At 41.3% G+C, this 19,485-nt stretch overlaps 1 protein-coding gene across 10 annotated transcripts in view; it reads left to right on the forward strand.

Annotated features, from left to right (window-relative positions):
- PLCB1 (phospholipase C beta 1) overlaps nt 1-19,485 on the forward strand; it is a 3,004,223-nt gene that overhangs the window by 1,414,972 nt on the left and 1,569,766 nt on the right. For all 10 annotated transcript variants that reach the window (XM_069608284.1, XM_069608285.1, XM_069608286.1 and 7 more), the window contains exon 5: nt 4,119-4,198. In XM_069608284.1, coding sequence (XP_069464385.1) covers nt 4,119-4,198 — 80 coding nt within the window. The remainder of the gene's footprint in view (nt 1-4,118; nt 4,199-19,485) is intronic.

Raw genomic sequence — 19,485 nt, forward strand, 5'->3', positions numbered from 1 at the left:
ATTAGGCCAAACCCCAACCATTTAGCATCATTGGACAATACAATTGGGGTTGCATGGGCTCTATTATTAGTTTACACACCCTCAAAGACCCTTCTGAATGCTTCCAATTGACCCCTTGAACATGGAGTTTCATAAGAGACATGTGTCAGCTGCAAACCAGCCACCTACCCAGGAGTCAGAAAATGCACCATGTTCAGTATTACTTTTTATTATAGTTCTTGAATTAAATAAGCATGAATGAATCATATACCATACTTAAGAATATAGTGAATTCACAGAGGTTTCTTTCACTTTATGGACAATGCTATTATCAAGATATGCAATGCATGCATTTGATCAATCAGAATTCAGATTTGTGTTCATTTTTCCAGTAGGACACATGGTTCAAGACTTATGTACTTCAAATATGTAATCCTAATGTAACAATGTTAACATTAGGTTTCTGCTGTACATATGGTTTATTTGAAATCTAATGTTTTCACATATGTTAAACTTGATCATTATCAGTGGTCGCCACATGCTCTTAAAATGATCCAAGGGCCTAGTTACCATTAACCGAGGCCCTGTGGAACAGGTGAACATTTATAATGCCATTATCAGACAAGATACCCATTAATCAAAGCAAAAAAACAATAATAATCCATTCAATGGTGGTCTTGAGATCAACTTCGAAATATGAGCACTTCTTTTGGTTGATTTTGTGCCACATTTTTGCATTTCTATGTATTGTCGTGTTTCATAAAACAAACATGTCACATTAGTGCATACAACTGTGACGGTTTATTTTTCAAACCCCATCATAAGTGACATGAATGGGTATCTAGTTATTTCCATACGTCCAATTTACAGGCATATGAATGGTTCTGTTTCAACAGAATTAAGAACAGTCGGGTATGCAGTTTAACCTTATTTAAAACAAAACATATTTTGCATAGTATTGCTGAATTAAATATGTTCATTTAAAGCAATGAACACAATTAGTGTATTTTTTAAAGAGTTATGGTTTTAAAAATAATCTTCAGTAATTCACTGTCTTGGTGACAGCACTGGAGTAGAAATGACATGGTTTCTCAGGATTTTTCATAATATAGAGCACGTGGAAATGTATCTCTCCATGCTTTATTTTTTCAACATTATCCCCACAAGATCAAATGCCAAGCGGGAGAAGTGGTCTAAAAGTCCTCTACAAAATGTAAGGACTCCTATAATTTAAAGACTGATGTGCGGATTTTCAGAAGGGTGGAATCCCAGACATGCAAAAATCTGTATACAAATGTTGTTATATAGGTGTGATTACAGAGAAAAAGTTCTGCTTAGGAGACCTCTCGTGACTTGATGGCTGAAATGATTGAAAGACCATTGTGAGCTTCCAGATGAGGCAGATGTGACACCATCACAGAGTTTATGCCATGCCATGTCTTTAATCGGGATCCAGTGTAGGCATAGTAATACTTGCCCTTCATGCCAAATATGAATCAGGTGGATTGTGTTTTGCACTTTTTGGACTTTTCATAATTACTTTTCTAAAATCCCTATGTGCAAGTCAGTAAAGTGGTCTGAGTAGGATTTTGGAACTCCACAGAAAACAGAGAGCCCAGATGAGCATGCATGATTGGAAAGATTCTTTCTTGACAATAATGAGAGGTCACTGTAAAACAGCAACCGTTTTCTGCATGCTCTGGGAACTTATGGAGGGGCCCAGAGTGGTCAGTAAATCAAACGAGGAGACAGGGTTGATGGGTTTCAATGTCAAAAAGTGTGTTCTGTGTTTTGTGGCGATTGAAACAGAGACAACCTATTGTAATCCAATGCTGCCCTTTTTTTAGTCAGCTTTCCATTTTTTGACACTCTATTAAACCTTTTTCTAGTTAAAGGTGTGTCTGGGTTTCATCAGTATGCAAGAGAACACCAAGTGGACAACTAGTGAGTGAACAGCGTATCATTTAGATTCTAAACACAATCATGGAAAGAGCTGATTCGGGTGGCATAGTGTGCCTGATTGACGTTCATAGTTCAGGAAAGTATTGGGCTTAGTTTGACTAGTTTGCTGCTATTTAAGCAATAAGCCCTGAGCCGGGGTCATTACCACTTGAGCTAATGCCCCAGGCCCACAGTTCCAGTGGTAATGTCCCCCACCCTGCAAGGGTCTTATTGCTATTAGTACCCCAGCCCGTAAGAGACAGGACTAGACATAGTCCCTTCTCCCTTTGCATGGCATTCAAAGGAAAACAGGAAACAAAATAATGGCTGCCATGGAAAGGCGGAAGGCAATTCGTATAGTCCCTTCTTCCTTTCCATGGAGGCGTGTTACAGATCAGGAGCAGACGTGCTGGAGATAGAAGTGTTTCCAGCACATTCTCTCCTGAAAAACAAGTAAGTGAGGGAGGGGGGAAGGAAAATGTGGGGAAGGGAGAAGGGAGAGGGGGAAGGGCTAGAAGGCTTACCTCATTCCCCGGCGAGGAAAGATGGCGGCCGCCAGCCTGAGGAGGCGCAGGTTGGTGTGATTACCGTCTGGTAACGCCCATGTTCTGAGTGCCCCCATTGGCTGGGAGGCCACCAGACATCCTTTGCCGGGTAGAAATGTGATATAATCAGGTGCATCAGGGCAAGCCCCTTCCTCCTTTGCCTGCCAATCTGCACTATATGGTATTTGGTGTTCAATCCTGCTGAGAGATTAATTACAATGAAAGCACTGGTTTTGCACTTACCTTTGATCCAAAGCATATCATTGCTGATTAAACAAAGCATTTCAGTCCCAAAATGAGGTCTGAAACATGAGAAGAAAGATACGCTGTTAAAGCTGTGTCTTAGGCTAGACTGATGCAAAGGTAGTCTAGGGGCCTCATTACGGCTTTGGCGGTAGCCATGCCCTTACTAAGGGCATGGCTGCCACCAAAACCGGGTCCGGGTCCAGGTTCCCTGAATGGGGAATTACCGGGCCATTCCGAGTTTAGAGGGCCCGTTAATTTCCCCTACAGGGAACTCGGGCCCGGACCTTCCCCATTCCCATTTGAGCCCCCATAGGGCTCAATGGGAATGGGTGCAGGGAACTAACAACGGGCCGATTATGACCAGCCCGTTGTTAGCTCCCTGGTCCCCTCGCGGGACACGGTAAGGACGTCTGCTAAAACCAGACGTCCACATCGGGTCCCGCGAGGGGACCTCGTAATGAGGCGGAATGGGTTTAACGGGTCCACATCCATTAGCGGCACCCGGTAACCCATTCCGCCAATGTTATAATGAAGCCCTAGGTGTGTATCTCTAAGTTGGAAACGTGTGTGTATGTACTATTGTTGGTTTTTGGAAGTGGGGTGACGGTTGAATTCTTCAGTGCTTTATCTTTCTCCAAAGGAGAGTGAGACCTGTTCTGAAGCTAGGCGTAATTTTTTGAGGAATGACACCATCTTCCTGATATCTGTTGTCTGCTATCTGGACTCGGGTGAAAGTTCCAGCTGGCAAGAAGGCTTAGAGGCAGAATGAGTCGGCATAGAAAGCTATAGAAATAATATTTTCCCAATGGGGTTCTATTTCATTACTGAACAAAGCCATTATGTATTTGCAATGTGTTTTGGAGGATGTAGGGTTGTTTCTACCGCCACCGGTTCTTTAAATAGTGTAATTGGATTTTTTTGTATAATTCTTAGATCTGTAAATGGGCCTCATTTGCCCTGGCAGGTATCTAGCTCTACACTGTATGCAACACAAGGGCATCATTATGAGTTTGGCGGTATTTCTGAAAGAGGGGTTGGTAAATTATAAGAAAAAAAATGAAATGGGTGGCGGGGATGGCACTGCATGGCAGGGGAGGCAGCCTGTGGGTTCCATGTAGCACAGGCTAAGATTAGTGGTTTCAACCCGCGATCATTGGAACCTGATTGGGTGCGCCCTCAATTACAACCAAACACAGCCAAATGACAACAGATATGTGCTGTTAAAGGACCTTTCATTGAAAGATAATCGGAATTAGAAAAAAAAAGTGTTTTTATTATAGAAACAATTTATGTGCTGTGTGTTTTTTCGCCTTAATCTGCTTCTGAAATGGTGCCTCCATCTCATTCAGGTGGAAACACATGTGTATTATGCTAGGGCTAAAGCATGTAACATTTCTATCCATTTAGGAATGGGCAGATGAGATTTTCAGTCTGGCAACGAACCTGCTGGCGCAGAACATGTCCAGGGACGCATGTCTGGAAAAGGCGTAAGTAGCGTCACTGTTTACTGCTCAGGGTGTTTCTTAGACAGCTTCCTTTACTTTTTGTAAGAGTGTTTGCCAGCTATTGTTCACGGCTTACCGGCTGCTCACATTTATAAACACGATTCTTCCTCTGGAGTCCAAGGGGAAAAACAACATTTCTAGGTTATCATTGTGATATAAAAAGGGCAACACGTAGATGCGGTACCGGAAGCCACAACATGAACACTGGCAGGACGAGCGTATGGTAGATGCAGACTGTAGTAACCAGGAAATACATTGTTATGATCAAAGCAATGGCTTTTTCTGTATTGGCTGGTGTATGCGAATCCCGGCTACTGGCAATTGGTTGTTTTCTTAGATTTCCAGTAGGCTTGTGAGCAGTCTGTTTGTCTTTGCAATAATCCCGTAGTTTCTTCGTGACTCTTTCACCCCATTCTCAGTTTTTGTAACATTATTTAGAGTTAACCTCTGTTCATTATTTATTTGAGATCCTTAAGAACGTTTACTTTGAAAAAACTCACACCACGTAGGTGCTGCTTGAGGCAAGTTCTCTGTTTCAAGCATTTGTGAAGGCTCATTTCAGAGAAGTTGCCAGCATTTTCCAGTCAGATTCTGTTTTGAGGTGGTTTTAAAATAGTAAAAATGTCATGGTTGCCAAACATCAATACAAAGGTAAACAATGTTCCGAAAGTATAATTCGTGATAGTTTTCACCCGGCATGCATGTATATACTGCAACGTTACTTGCATTGCCTATGCATTCATTTCTTAAGAACACGTTTGCTAACAACTCATGCATCGTTCTTTCTTCTATCCCACAAGGAAACCTATCAAAGGTGTAAGGAAAACTACAAATGGGCAAAGATCTATTAATGTTCAGGTGACACCAAAAGGGCGATTTGTGTTCAAGCAATCGTTCACACAATGAAATGTTAATCTCTCCCATAAGGTCACCTAACCATAGCCATGATCTGGGGTCGGGGATTACACCCCCATATTGGTTTCCCTGATCCAGACATACAAGGTGCGAGCTTCCCAATATATGCTGCACCATAAAGGGTTGTTTTCCGGGAACAGAGGTGTAGACTCTCCATTTGGAAGTTTTCCACATTGCTCGGCTGACTTCCATAACGGTGCCAACACAGTGTCCTGCCTCTTTATATACTCTTCAGCACTAGCGGAGGCAGCTTTTGGTGCCATGGGGATGATTAATAGGTTGCCAGTGGGAGGGTGGGGGCTGCACCGGGCACCAAGTGGGACCAACTGCCCCTACCCCTCCACCCCGGCTCCGCCACTGCTCTTCGGATTCTTACGCCATTCACCATATGGAGTAGTGGTGGGTTATTAGCTGCTCTTTTTTCTCTCAAAACCTCTATGGATAGAAAGACTATAAAATCCATATCAGAGGTGATTTGGAAGCACTAAAACATAGAAATTGACATGTAGTAAAGGATTGCAATTCAGTATCTCACAGCTCTGCAACCCTGACTAAGGCTCCTTTTGATGAAACTGAACTTTAATCTTCCTAATTCTAATTCCCTCTACCTTGTCCTAGAACCCCAACAGTAATCTGTTGAATTGCCCCACCTCCCTCTTCCTTGTCCCAGTACCAAATGATTAATCCTACCTTTATGACCATCTTCCTTTTATTCGTCCCAGTACCCTTTTATAGATTCATTACATTACCCCACCTCCCTCTTCCTCATCCCTATGTCAATATTAATTCCTTGCATTACCCCACCCTCCTTCTTCCTTGTCCAAGTGCCCTATAAGTAAGCCTTCATGTACTGCCACGTCCCTCTTCCTTTTCCCAGTACCCTATTATAATCCCATTATATTAGCCCCACATCCCTCTTCCTCCTCACAGTACCCCAAAAGTAGTCCATTGCATTAACCCCACATCCCTCTTCCTCATCCGCTACCCCATTAGTACTATATTGCATTTCTACCACCTCCTTCTTCCTCGTTTTTATTATTTTATTAGTAATCCATGCATTATCCCCGACTTCACTCTTCCTACTCCCAGTACACCATTACCCCACCATAATCTTCCTCATCCTAGAATTCCAATAGCCACACACCCCTCTTCCTTGTTCCACTATCCAATAGTGATATAGGTAAATGCCCACTCTTCCCCCTTCTCTTCGTCCCAGAAACAGTCTAATACACTGCCCACACCTCCCTCTTCCTCCTACTAGTAACCCATTAGTAATCACATAACTGTCACCCCATTTTCTTCCTCCCAGTACCCCTATAGTAATGCATTCTATTTCCCCCACCTCTCTATTCCTTGTGTGAGCATCCCAACCATAAAACAAAGCTCTAACTCAACTTCCCTCTTCCTCATCCCAGTAAACCATAGGTCAACTGTTACATTACCGTTATCTGCATCTTCCTTAACCCAGTACAGCATTACCCCTGCCTCTCTCTTCCTCGTCCCAGTGTGCCAAAGGTAATCCCTTGCATTTCCTTCACCTCTCGCTTCCTCATTCCAGTACCCATTAATAATGTATTACAATACTATCACCTTCCTCTTCCTTTTCCCAGTATCCTAATAGTAATCTCTTAGATTACTCTCCTTCCCTCTTCTTTGTCCCAAAAGCCGATTAGTATTCCATTAAATCACTGCCACTTCCCTCTTCCTTGTCCCAGAATCTCATTAGTAATCCTTTACATTACCTCCAACTCTTCCTCGTCCTAGTTCCTAGTGCCCTATTAGTAAACCTACATTTACTGCCAGTTTCCTCTTCCTTTTCCCAGTACCCTATTGGAATTCCATTGCATTAGCCCCACATCCCTGTTTCTCCTCCCACTATCCCATTAATAATCTATTACATTACTGCCACCTCCCTCTTCCTCGTTTTATTATTTTATTAGTAATCCATAACATTATCTCTATCCCCCCTCCTGCTCATCCCAACAGTACCCCACCTCACTCTTCCTAATCCCAGAACCGCAATATCCTGACATCCCTCTTCCTGGTCCCACTAGCCTATAGTAATCTAGGTCAGTACCCCTACTTCCCCCTCCTCCTCGTCCCAGAAACGTTTGAGTAATTCCCTACACTACCCCACCTCCCTCTTCCTCCTCCCAGTACCCCATTAGTAATCACTTACATTAATGTCAACCTCACTTCTTCCTCCCAGTACCCCAACATTAATCCATTCTATCATCCTTGTTCCAGTTTCCCAACCGTAAACCAATATGTTAACCCAACATCCCTTTTCCTCATCACGGTAAACCTTTAGTAAACTGGTTGCATTACTATTATCGGCATCTTCCTTAACCCAGAACTCCATTACCCCTGCCTCACTCTTCCTTGTCCCAGGATGTCAAAGAAAATCCCTTGCAATACCTTCACCACTCTCTTCCTCATCCCAGTACCCCAAGACTACACTGATGCATCAGTGTTGGGTTGCAATCCCTCTTCCTTGCCCCAGTTAACCTTTAATTCTGTTACCTTACCATTATGTGCCTCTTCCTCACCCTGCCTCTCTATTCCTCATCCAGTACCCATTAGTAATACATTACAATACTGCCAACTTCATATTCCTTTTACCAGTACCCTAATAAAATCTGTTGCATTACTCCCCTTCTCTCTTTCTCATCCCAAAAGCACATTAGTAATCCATTAAATTATTGTCTCTTCCATCTTCTTTTTATTATAATTATCATTATTATTATTGTTATTATTGTTATTATTATTGTATTGATTGATCACAGACCGACCTAGCTTTGAGAAGCAACGGAGCGATTTATGGAAAAATACAACAATTTCAGTGGTAAAAACAGAACAAATGTACAACGGGGGTAGGATATAGAGGGGCATGGAGGAGGGGGATAACTCTACCAGGTGGCGAGGTGCAGAGGGGCGGGCAGTGTCTAGCAAGTCAGGTGGCGCAAGGGGTGATGTAATAGCCTAGGTGTTGAGTAGGATAGATTCCTTGAGTTCTTTTCTGAATTGTAGGAGCATGGGGTGAGTCTTATGATGCAAGGAGGAAGTTCCATAGTCTCTGAGCGTAGGCAGAGCAGGCTTATTTTCTGGTCCTTTCCTTTTTGCAGTGGTGTATTTGACGTCTGCACGTGTCCTGGCTTCTGGTGGTGCAGTTGCTGAGTTTCTCCGCAAAGTAGCTGGTTGACTTTGCGGCGACTGTCTTATAGATGATGCAGTAAGATTTGAAGGTGACTCATGCATGCAGTGGGAGCCAGTGAAGGTCAATGAGCGATGGGGTGATGTGGTAGTATCACCACAGACCCTTGATGAGGCATGCAGCCACTTGTAGGAAAGTTCTCAGGGTCACAAGTGAAGATGACAGGAGGCCTTGCAGGAGTGCATTGTCCCCGCCAAGCTGGAATAGGACCAGTGCTTGAACAGTGGATCTAAAGCTGTAAAGAGGGAGGAAGTACTTGACTTTTGCAGGAGAGAGAGCTAATACCAAGCTGTCTGAGTTTTCTTAGCTATCTGTCTCTTGAAGGAGAGGTGTTTGTCGATGGAGAGGTTCCTTGTCCCAGAAGCCTATCAGTAATGCTTTACATTGCCCCCAAATCTTCCTCATCCCAGTACTCCATTTCCTCCACCTTTCTCTTCCTCATCCCAATGCTCTATACATCGTACCTTTTTCATTCCTGTCCCATTACCCCATTTGTAATGTATTGCTTTGCCTCACCTCCCTCCTTGACATCCTATTATCCCATTAGTAATCCCTATAACTAGCCCCTCCTTCTTCTTCATCCCAGTACCCCTATAGTTAAACCTTTGCATTACCCCCACATCCCTCTTCGTCATCCCAGTACCCCATAAGTAATCGCTACCTCTCTCTTATGTGTACAATTGCTCAATTACTTGCCTCATTGCTCATCCCATTACCTAATTTTAATCTTTGCATTACCCCACTTTCCTTTTCCTCATTTCTGACACATTAGTTGTCAGTTGCATTTCCCAGCCACTTACTTTCAGGTCCAAGTGCCCCTATTATAAATTCCTTGCATTACTGCCACCCACGTTTTCCCCATAAATGTACCCATTACCCACCTCTCTCTTTCACTTCCCAGTAGCCAATTAATATTCCATTGCAGAAGCCCTCATTACTCTTCCTTGTCCCAGTAGTTCATTAGTAATCCTTTGCATTACCCTACCCCCCTCTTCCTTGCCCCAGTATTCCAATAGGAATATGTAGTACTACCACATCACTTTCATCTTCATCTCAGAACACCAATAGTAATTTGTTGCATTACCCCACCTTCTCATTCCTCATCACATTACCCTCATTAGTAATCCCTTTCATTACTACCACCTAATTTCTCTATGTCCCAGCAACCCCTTACCACACCTCTCTCATCTTATTCCAACTTCTCTATTGCCCATTAGTAATCTGTTGCATTACCCTACCTCCCTGTTCCTTGTCCCAGTACACCATTAGAAAGCCATTCTCATCCAGTGGACAAAAAATATATTATGAGGAGCTTATTGTGATAACAAAGGATATGGCATTAGTTAAGTTATCTGAAGAAAAAAAGGTGGAAATACAGCTGGTGGCAGGTATAGGTAATGTGAATAAGTTCAGTGCAACAAAACCCTTGAAAGTTACTGGAAATAATTTTAGTTGAATATGAAGATTTAATGCAATAAAACATCTGCAATAACTAGGAGGCCCCCATTGTGTAGCCCCTAAGCACATTGATGACATCACAAATTGACTGGGCAAGGAGGGGACACATGATAAATGCCAGTGGATTTGCTGAAGACATTTTAATTTTGACATTTTCCCTTTATGGTGGAAATCAGCAAATGTAGAAAGAATAGCTATACACCGATACAGATGCACATGTCCCTAATTGTCTAATTGTATGTTATAGAAAACTTTGTATAATAATTAGTGAGCAATCCATCAATTCCTTTATTCGGTTTACATCATTTACAACATTCAACACAAAACACAATGGGCATCATTACGCGGTAGGAGGTAACCATGGTGCTATTAGTGCCATGGCTACCCCCTTACCGCATTCCGGGTCCGTATTCCCGGGATAGGGACTTACCGGGTCATTCCGACCTTGGAGGACCCGGTTATTCCCCATTCCGGGAACCATAGAGCTCAATGGAATGGGGATGGAGCTAATAACGGCCCCGTTCCATAACGCCTGGTAATATATATATATATTTAATATATTTGGCCTCATCACGCGGTAGGCGGTAAGGGATTACTGGCACCGGTACCAATAATCCCTTACCACCCTATTCCGAGGACCCTTAGCGGGTCCCTTGCTTAATGCCTGGTTTTACCAGGCGTTATGGATGGGACCCGCTAAAGGACTTCAGAGCTAATAACGGTACCGCAAATTGCCATGGCCATCAGCTTTTGCCAATGTGCATCTTACACCAATAGTTTTATCTCGGCCCCACTAGCCATGGCCTTTCACCTCGACAAGTGGCCATGGCCTTCAGCCATTGCCAATGCACATTCAGCACCAATATGTCTCTTTGGAGCCCAATAGCCATGAACTTTGGCTGTGGCCACTGTACATGTTGCACCAATAGCATTCTTTGGGGCCCTCAGCCAGGGCCTTTGGCCCTGACCATTGTCCACTGCCTTTGGCATTCGCCATTGTCCATGTTTCACCAGTAGCTTTCTATGGGGCCAAGTTGTCATAGCCTTCATCTATGACAAGTTGCCGTAGCCTTCAGGCCTTGGCAACTGTACATGTTGCACCAATACATTTCATTGGGGCTCACTAGCCATGGCCTTAGGCCATGACCAGTGGCCACGGTCTTTGGCCTTGGCCAATGTACACATTGCACCAATATATTTCTTTGGTAGCCTTTGACACTAATTACATCACACATTATATCACTGATGACATACCTGAAGGGTTCACTCATGGCATCACTGATAGCATCATTGATGACATCCCTGATATTAGTGGTTTGAAAAATTACATTTTAACATATGGCAACACTGTTTTGTTAATAACATTTTGCATATATTTCATTCTTACACAACACATTGTATTCTGCCCTTGTTACTTTAAATGTAGTGTACAGTTCACTATTGTAGCTGCATACAGAGATTATTACAATAGAGAGTAATGTATATGCATTACATCCTTTGGAAGGTAATTTTTTAAATTGGAATACAAATTCATAATTTATTTTCAAAAGAAATTACTACAAATATTAGTAATTCAACTTCCATGTCTATAATTAAATATTTCCTTTCTAAACCTCATTTTTATTGTTCTATACATGTAATTATGTAGTATAAGTAACTGATCTGTTTTTGTATATTAACCAAACTTTGATATATTAGATTTTATACTATTACAATGTATACAGGCACACACTTTATATTATATGTGATTTTCTTTTTACAAAACTTGTCATTTATAAAATAATGTGTTCATGTAATGTTATTACAGTAGGGAGAATTGTATATTTAAATGTGTACATTTGCTATTTTCATAACACTTCCCACTAAACATTTGCTACTTCTATCTATTATTTTTTTTTTAACTACTACATATACTTATTCTATTATGTATGAAATACCTGGAATAGATGTACACACATAAGGTTCTTTCCCACAATTAAGTATTGCAATTGCTTACTAATACATGAAATCCAAACCATTTGTGTAATGTTACATATTTTTTATTTTAAATGTTACAAGTTGATAAGTACTATAAAGGAATGCTCCACACCTAATCATATAATACTTCTGTATCTTTGTCTTGTTCCATGTTATGTTGCTATTATTGTGAAGTGTAGTAAAATAAAATATGTATCTAAAGAGGTGAACAAAAATAATCTAACGTATATGATCAATATTGTCATATGTGATGTAAATATTCATCTCGTCAGTGATGTCTTGTATGATGTCATTAGTAACAACATCAGTGATGTCATCAGTAATGCCATTTATGATGTAATTATTGATGTCACTAGTGATGTCATCATTGTGGGTGTATGCTGCACAACATCTTAAAGTGCACTTGCTTGAAATGCGAAGGCTGAATTTTAGGGGTTTTGTTGCGTTAAATCTGATCACCTTAACTCTCTCATAACTAATGTGTTTTCATTGAATTTCAAAGGTTTTGCTAAATTATAGTTTCCTCCTCGTGGCCTCTGTACATGCTGCACCAATAGCGTTAGTTTGGGCCCACTAGCCATGTCCACTGGCCATGTCAAACCATTGATTGTTGTGAAATTGTGTATGGGAGGGCACTGCTAACACTCAACTATTTTTAAAAAACAGTAGAAGATAAGTCATCTTGTTAAATGGGGTGCACATCCTCAAAGCACATGACACACAATTAACAATAGAAGACAAGAACTAGGCACAAAGCCATCAGTGAGGATTGCCCACCCTGTTGGAACCCATTTAATCAACTGGGCAATATCTGCTCTCAGGTTCGGCTTCTCTATCTGTGGTCCTCCTCGCAAATAAGGATTGTGTTAGTTGTTGAACCAGATTGCTTCTATGAAGTGATCATTCACTTTGAGGAGATGGTCTTGGATTGATGTTTGAAAATGTGGTTATGACCACAGGTTCTTGCCTGGAGAAGAAATTGCGTGATGAATAACCCATTTGGTCTGAAATGCATTGGCCATTTGGCATCTCCTACCACTCTTTATTAAAATGGAAATGTTTTCACATTGAATAAGATGTATTAATGCATCTCATTGGAACAACACTAATGATTGTGTTCTTGAATTAATAACACATGAATTCATTAAATGGCTTCTGGCAGGGTGTGCAATCCTCACTTATGACTTTGTGCATAGGTCTTGTCATCGATATCATTCATTGTTACAAAGCACCCATTTCCTACTGCCCAGTAGATATAGGCACTGCAGGTGTTAAACCTTTTTTTGTATCTAACTACTGATTCCTGTGATGATTTCACAGTAATCATTTCCAATGAAAGAAATTCCTTCGGTAGTGTGGAGGTTTGACACATCCTGTGATAACGGGAAAAATGGCTCTGACTCAAAAAGTCTTCCATGTCCTCACAGGCACTCAACATGTGTCCATCATCCTTATTCCAGGCCCCCTTCTTCCACTCAATTTCTTTTGCCCTCCCTAACGTTCTAGCATTATCCCAATTCTCTCATCGCTTCGTGTGACACCCATTTTTTTCTGAGGGCATCTTGCGGCATTGCCACATTAATCTCATTATATTCCTGCAGTTGCCAGATAAACTGAAAATGTTTTACCCATAACTGAATCCCCAACCAACCCTCCAGTTGCAAACTTCACATGGTGTTGTTTTTGTCACTTTCAACCTCCAGCCTTAAGTGATTTCTATAGCTATTGCACTTGGTATTGGTATTTATATAGCGCATATGGCCAGACCATCTAAGCGCTGTCATTCAAAACAATCAGTGTTTCCCTAGGAGCAACTACATAAACAGAAGATTGTTTAATGTCTTTCTGAAGTTGGGAACGTTATTAGATTCTGTAGGGTCATGGGGTTTTCATCCCAAAATTTGATGGCATTGTGTTTCCTCCTCCAAATAGAGTTTTATTTATGACTTCTCCCAGCAATATCACTGAAATCACTAGCGCACCAAGCAAAAAGAAATGTCAGCTTATCATATATATATATATATATATATATATATATATATATATATATATATATATGTTTTAAGAAACAGGGAGAACTCCCATGCTGCTGTTGAATATTTTAAAAACTACTTGGTGGATTTACCCAAGCTTTTCTTATTTGGTCCAAATCTGCCCAGCGGTTTTCATGATATGGCTGTTCCGAAAATGCACTTTTTCGCTATGGCAAATGATTGTGCTGAAAACTATGGTGTTTTGTTTTCTTAATAACTTTTTTGTTTTCTAATGTATTATTTTGAATTTGCAGTACACGGGGGCCCTTGACAAACATTTTGTTTAGACAATGTAATTAAAATCCATCCAGCACATTAAAAGTTATTAGCAATAGAATATTGGGAAAACATGGCTGCTATTTGCTTTCTGAATAGCCTCTCAAACTCTTTGCTGCAAAGCACCATCAGAGATATTGCTATAATTTTTGGAAGAAGGAGCCACCCCATTCCCTGTCAAATACTTTAAAAACTGCTGGACAGAAGAACCCCAGACCCCACCAGTGAAATAGAGTCAACGCTTCATGCCGAAGTTGTTTCTTATTTGGTCCAATCCTGTAAAGGACTTTTTTGCCCTGTGCTGTGTGGAAATGTGGACTTTTTCCTCATGGGAAAATGAATGGGAGTAGGTTGAAAACAGCATTTTTCTGCTTTCTCGTAACTTTTTCATATTTTTATATCAATCTTTCCCTAAATTTCCAGTCCTTGGGGCAGAAAAAAATATTTGTTTTGCAAAATATCATCTCAATCTGTCCTGCTAGTCAAAAGGTTATTAGCAATTACATTTTTGAGGTTTAATATGGAACTAGCTATGCACCTTAACTATAGTGTGGCCTTAGTATATTATACTCCCCTTCATTGTCGCATAGAGACAAGGTCCACATTTCTGTGCAGCACAGGGCTAAAAATGCTCGATGGGATTGGACCAAATATGAAACAACTTGGTCATGAAGCGTTTACTCAATTTCTGGGAGGTGTCTGGATTTATTTGGTCCAGTAGTTTTATTTGACAGGGAATGGGGTGTTCGCTTCTGCCAAAACTATAGCTGCATTTTTCCAATGGGGCTTTGCAGCAGAGGATTTTCAGAAATGAAAACCTGACATTTTTTTGTTGTTGCTCGATGCAAGAAATAACCACCGTACCTCCGGTGTTGGTCGAAAACGAAAAGTGGAAAATGGCTTAGGGATAGAGATGGGAAGAGAGAAAGAGAACACCATGTTAAATTTGGTAGTGGGGGGGTCAGGGGACAGAATTACAGGTTGAATTTTTCCACATAACCAGGGTCATACTGGGGATAACTGCAGATATTACCGCGGCTAGAGCGGAAGACGCAAGCAGGAATGAAAGAGTTTCGCTTGAATAGTGATAGGCGGTAACGGGTGAGGGGTACAGAAGGAAAAAACACCTGAGGGGGTTGGGGGACCATGGCAAGAGGAGGGGTACACCTGCAGGCATTCAAATAGATAAAAAGGACATTTTACTGGTATAGTGGAAATGGGGAAATGTTTTTATTATTATTATTACATTTTAGAGCTGCAACATGAACATGTAGAGTGAAACCTTCTGGTGCAACGTGGCCAGTGGGGACGGCTAAATGCTGTGGCCTCAGCAATGGTTGAAGCCATGACTAGTGGGTCATAAGGAGACCTTTAGGTGGTACATGTACAGTGACCACGGCCGAAGGCCTGCGCCCCGATGCCTGCAGGCTTTCGGCACATTACAAATATATAAATAAAATGGTTATTACAGAAAAGACCTGGTTGCCACTTTTGCAATTACAATGTGCTGCCCCAGCAGGGCGAATCCCCAGTGTTTTGTGTGTGCATGAGTGCTCATTTGTGAATCTGATGAATGCTCTATAAATCGAAATTGTGAATCGAAATGAACCAAGACTACAACTTCCGTGATGCACTAGTTTGCAGAATTAGAAAGATTAGAAACCTCGTGGCCAAGTGGCGTGGATTCACTACTTACCACTTACTCGAATCTACTGCAATTACCTCCTAAAAGGGAAACCTATAATTCAACTCTTTACTGACAAGTTTATTCTGCTTGTTGCAGGCCTTGTCTTTCAAGAGTTAAACGACATTAGGCCTGATTTACAAAAGCGTCTTTCAACTGTAACTTCCTCTTAAAATCACGCTTAGTAAATAAGGCCCATGATGGCAATGGGAATTGCTGACTTGCTCGTTGCGTTTTAAGCTGCCCGATGTAGTGAGCAATGAAGAAGCTGCATTCATTGATTCATTTGTTTAATCACATTATTTCTTTTAACTTCAAGTGTGCCACTTATCTAATTGAAAATGTTAATTAGTGATTGCTGTACTGCTGATCGATTTTGGATGCTAGAGTGGAAGAATCACAGAAGGTGCTTGTGGGAACACGTGTGGCGGAAATCAGGTTGCGCTCTGCAAACTCGGGGGAACTGGGCCGCTAAATCTACTCAATTGAATGGATGCATTGGCTTTATTGATGGATGGCTAACACTCTATCAGAAGGGAAAGACTGGCGAGGCCCAGTGCGAAGGAAGTACAATAGCATACGGACTGCAAATGGACTGCACGTTGCCTATTAAAGACATTCCTTACGGTATTAATACACAAAAAAAGTGTCAAAGGCCGCCTTTTCGCATGACCCAGCAAGGCACCAATGAAAGAAAGAAAAAACAGTTGTTTTGTCTCTCAAAATTAGAAACTGTACATCAAAAGGCTGCATACTTAGAAATCGATCGCATTGGCATTTTAGAGAAAGTAGTGATGCATATGTTGGGGTAAATTAGCCATCTCTGAATGAATTTACTTTTAAAATTCTTAATGGTCTAACCATGTTTAAAATTGACTCAGAAACGCCACACAAAACCCATGAAATTCGGTGGGTGTTGTGATGACAACCCTAACTCAGAGTCCCTCCGTGGATGTGATTATTGATGTCATTGTGTATATCATTTCGGATCCCATTTGTGATATCGTCTCTGGTATGTGGGCCTGAGAAATGGGAGACACTGAGTTAAGGCTGTTGCCACTCCTTATACCCTTTGAATTTAATGAATTTCAAGGGTTTTATTATGCTACATCGGGCTAGTGGCCAGTGGCCCTTTTAGCCTTTAAACAACCATGGTCCCCTACACATGGCCTTCAATCATGGCCTCTACCTCATTTCACCAGGTCAGGACCAGTGGTCTCTTTCCACCTGTTATGGAGAAAGACCATGGCCCAATGGGCATGTCTTCTGCCATGGCCACAGGTCTCTTTACAGCATTCAGGCTAAAAGACAGTGGCCCACCGGCCATGGAAACTGCCATTTTGTCACACTTAAGGACTGAGGCCCATGGAGCCCGACCTTCGCCTGTGGCCACTGGCCACTTTGGACCAATTCGAGTAACTACAGTCACCCACTAGCCATCGAATCATCAATGAGCTGTGGTCACATTCTTTGTTCTTGGCCACTGTCCAATGTGCACAAATATGGGTATTTTTTTTTAAAATTTATTTTATTTAAATTAATGTGATTTTAGTTCAAAGATCTATTTCACATATCTTTTTACAATATAAAATACAAAATTAAGTGAATCCTTCCATACCCATTGGTAGACATTCATTTTAAATTGTAAACTTCCTTTTAGTTCTTAGAGTCTCAACATTATACAGTTTCTTAATTTCATAAGTTCGTCTATATGCTTATCTGCCGCACTCCAGACATGATATAATGCCATCACAAGTGAAATATTACCCGAATTCAAGCAATAACTCCAGAAGGCAATCTCACATAATGCGTTTGGATGATCAATCGGAAATGGGCAAACAAAAGACAAAGAGTTTCATCTTGTCGCAACCTTAGCGTCTATCCTGGCTCCGTTCATGAAGCTACATGAGTCTATGGAAGGAATATTAAAGGACCTCACCACAATGTTGGCGATTGTCACCCGAAGAAATATGGAAAACAACTCGGCAGGGGTGGCACAACTACTCCACGATATGTTAGATCCAATTATAACAGAAAAAAGCGATAGGAGACATTCACGACTATCAATGTGAGTAGGAAACCTACCCCACGAATTCGACATAACTCAGGACCCTTTCAAAATAAACGTAAAAGCTGCCCACTTTATTGCGCCCGGAAGTTGTGAAAATGCAGAACTAATTATATGATCAAATACGGGGTTTGCCCTAAATTATAAAGAAACCAACTGTGTTACTAAAGATATAACAAATAAACTACAGAGGGTAGAACAAGCTTTCCCCCCCAACCCCCCGGCCTCAGGGGCAAGTTGCCACGTCACAACAACCAAAGGTTTCAGTTCCCCTCAAGGAAGGAGTTCCAAAGGGAAAAAACCCAGCACGAATCAGTGAAAAACCTCCAAACCATCTTGAAGAAACTTTAACAGAACCCAGTGGCATGCAAAAGGACATGGAAACAGCAAAGAGATCATCTGATGATAAATCCGACCGGAACATTTGTGAAATGTTTACTCAAAGAAAGAAAGATGAAAGCACGAAGACAACTTTCTCCCAGCAAAAGGAAAAATGAAAATTAGTAGAAAAACACAGATAAAAAAAATTAAAAATCAAGCAAATCCCCCAAAAGTGAAGTCCAACAGTAGTTATGCCTTCATAAAAAATTTGACAGTCCTGCAAGTAAGATCTGGAGAAAGTACAAGAATCAAGAGACCTACATTGGCAATAAGCATTGATAAAATAGAGGTATCTCAGGGGGGTGAGGCAGATGAATCAAGATGCGAGTATTCCATAGAAATCGATCTCATGGACCTTTCAACCTATAGTATATCGGAAGAAGAGAATACTCTGGCAGATGGCAGTGTTTTGATAAACGATTCATCTGCATGTAATGAAACAGGAGCAAACACCTCTGAGGAAGAGGACGAAAGTCTGAAACAACGTACAAGAACAACAAACTCACTTAAGACTGTTACGAATAGAGAAGAGCAAGTCCAACAGAAAGAAAGAATGGGTCTATGTCAAAATCCAATTTATTCTGAGGCCCATGACACCAGAACTGGGACATGGGAAATTACTAAGGAAATTACCAAAAGGGAGAAGCAACCTCCTGTGAACAATGCTGAAAAGGAAGCAAGAGTGAACAAGGAAGTACCAAAGGTAAAAGTAAGCATAAATCTCCTGGCTAAATTCAAAGTGAAAATAGTGCAGGAAAAGGAAAATAATGTAATGGAGGATAGTAACCATGGAGCACATCAGATGGGCACAAATATGAGGCTGCGTCTAGAGAGAATACTTTGCCACGATGATGGCCTGATGTTAAATAGAGCAAATGTAGTTTGGTTATTTCACCACATACCAACATTGCAACTAGTAACATCTAAAGATTTCACTGTAATTGAATTCCCGGAGGGACGGCGTACAGACAAAGTTGTAATTCATACAGTCTCAAAATTAGTTAAACAACTGATATTAGAAGAAGCCCATCCCTTAAGACCTATGGGCTTTCATATGGAAGAGGATAAGACTGAAACACAAAAAGAAGCAAAGCCTCTAAGACACAAACAGGAAGGAGCTAAGGGGGACCAAGAAAGAACGCATTCTAGAAGATATCTAAAAGAAATGACGCTGAGGGAAGGAAATGTAAGAGAGTCATGTCAACCAAACTTAAACCAAGATGGCGACCAAGCAAACTGGAAATGGTTAGCCGGCTTATTGGC

This window comes from Ambystoma mexicanum, chromosome 4q (assembly GCF_040938575.1).
Source record: "Ambystoma mexicanum isolate Mex_15411 chromosome 4q, UKY_AmexF1_1, whole genome shotgun sequence".
Taxonomy (NCBI): Eukaryota; Metazoa; Chordata; class Amphibia; order Caudata; family Ambystomatidae; genus Ambystoma; species Ambystoma mexicanum.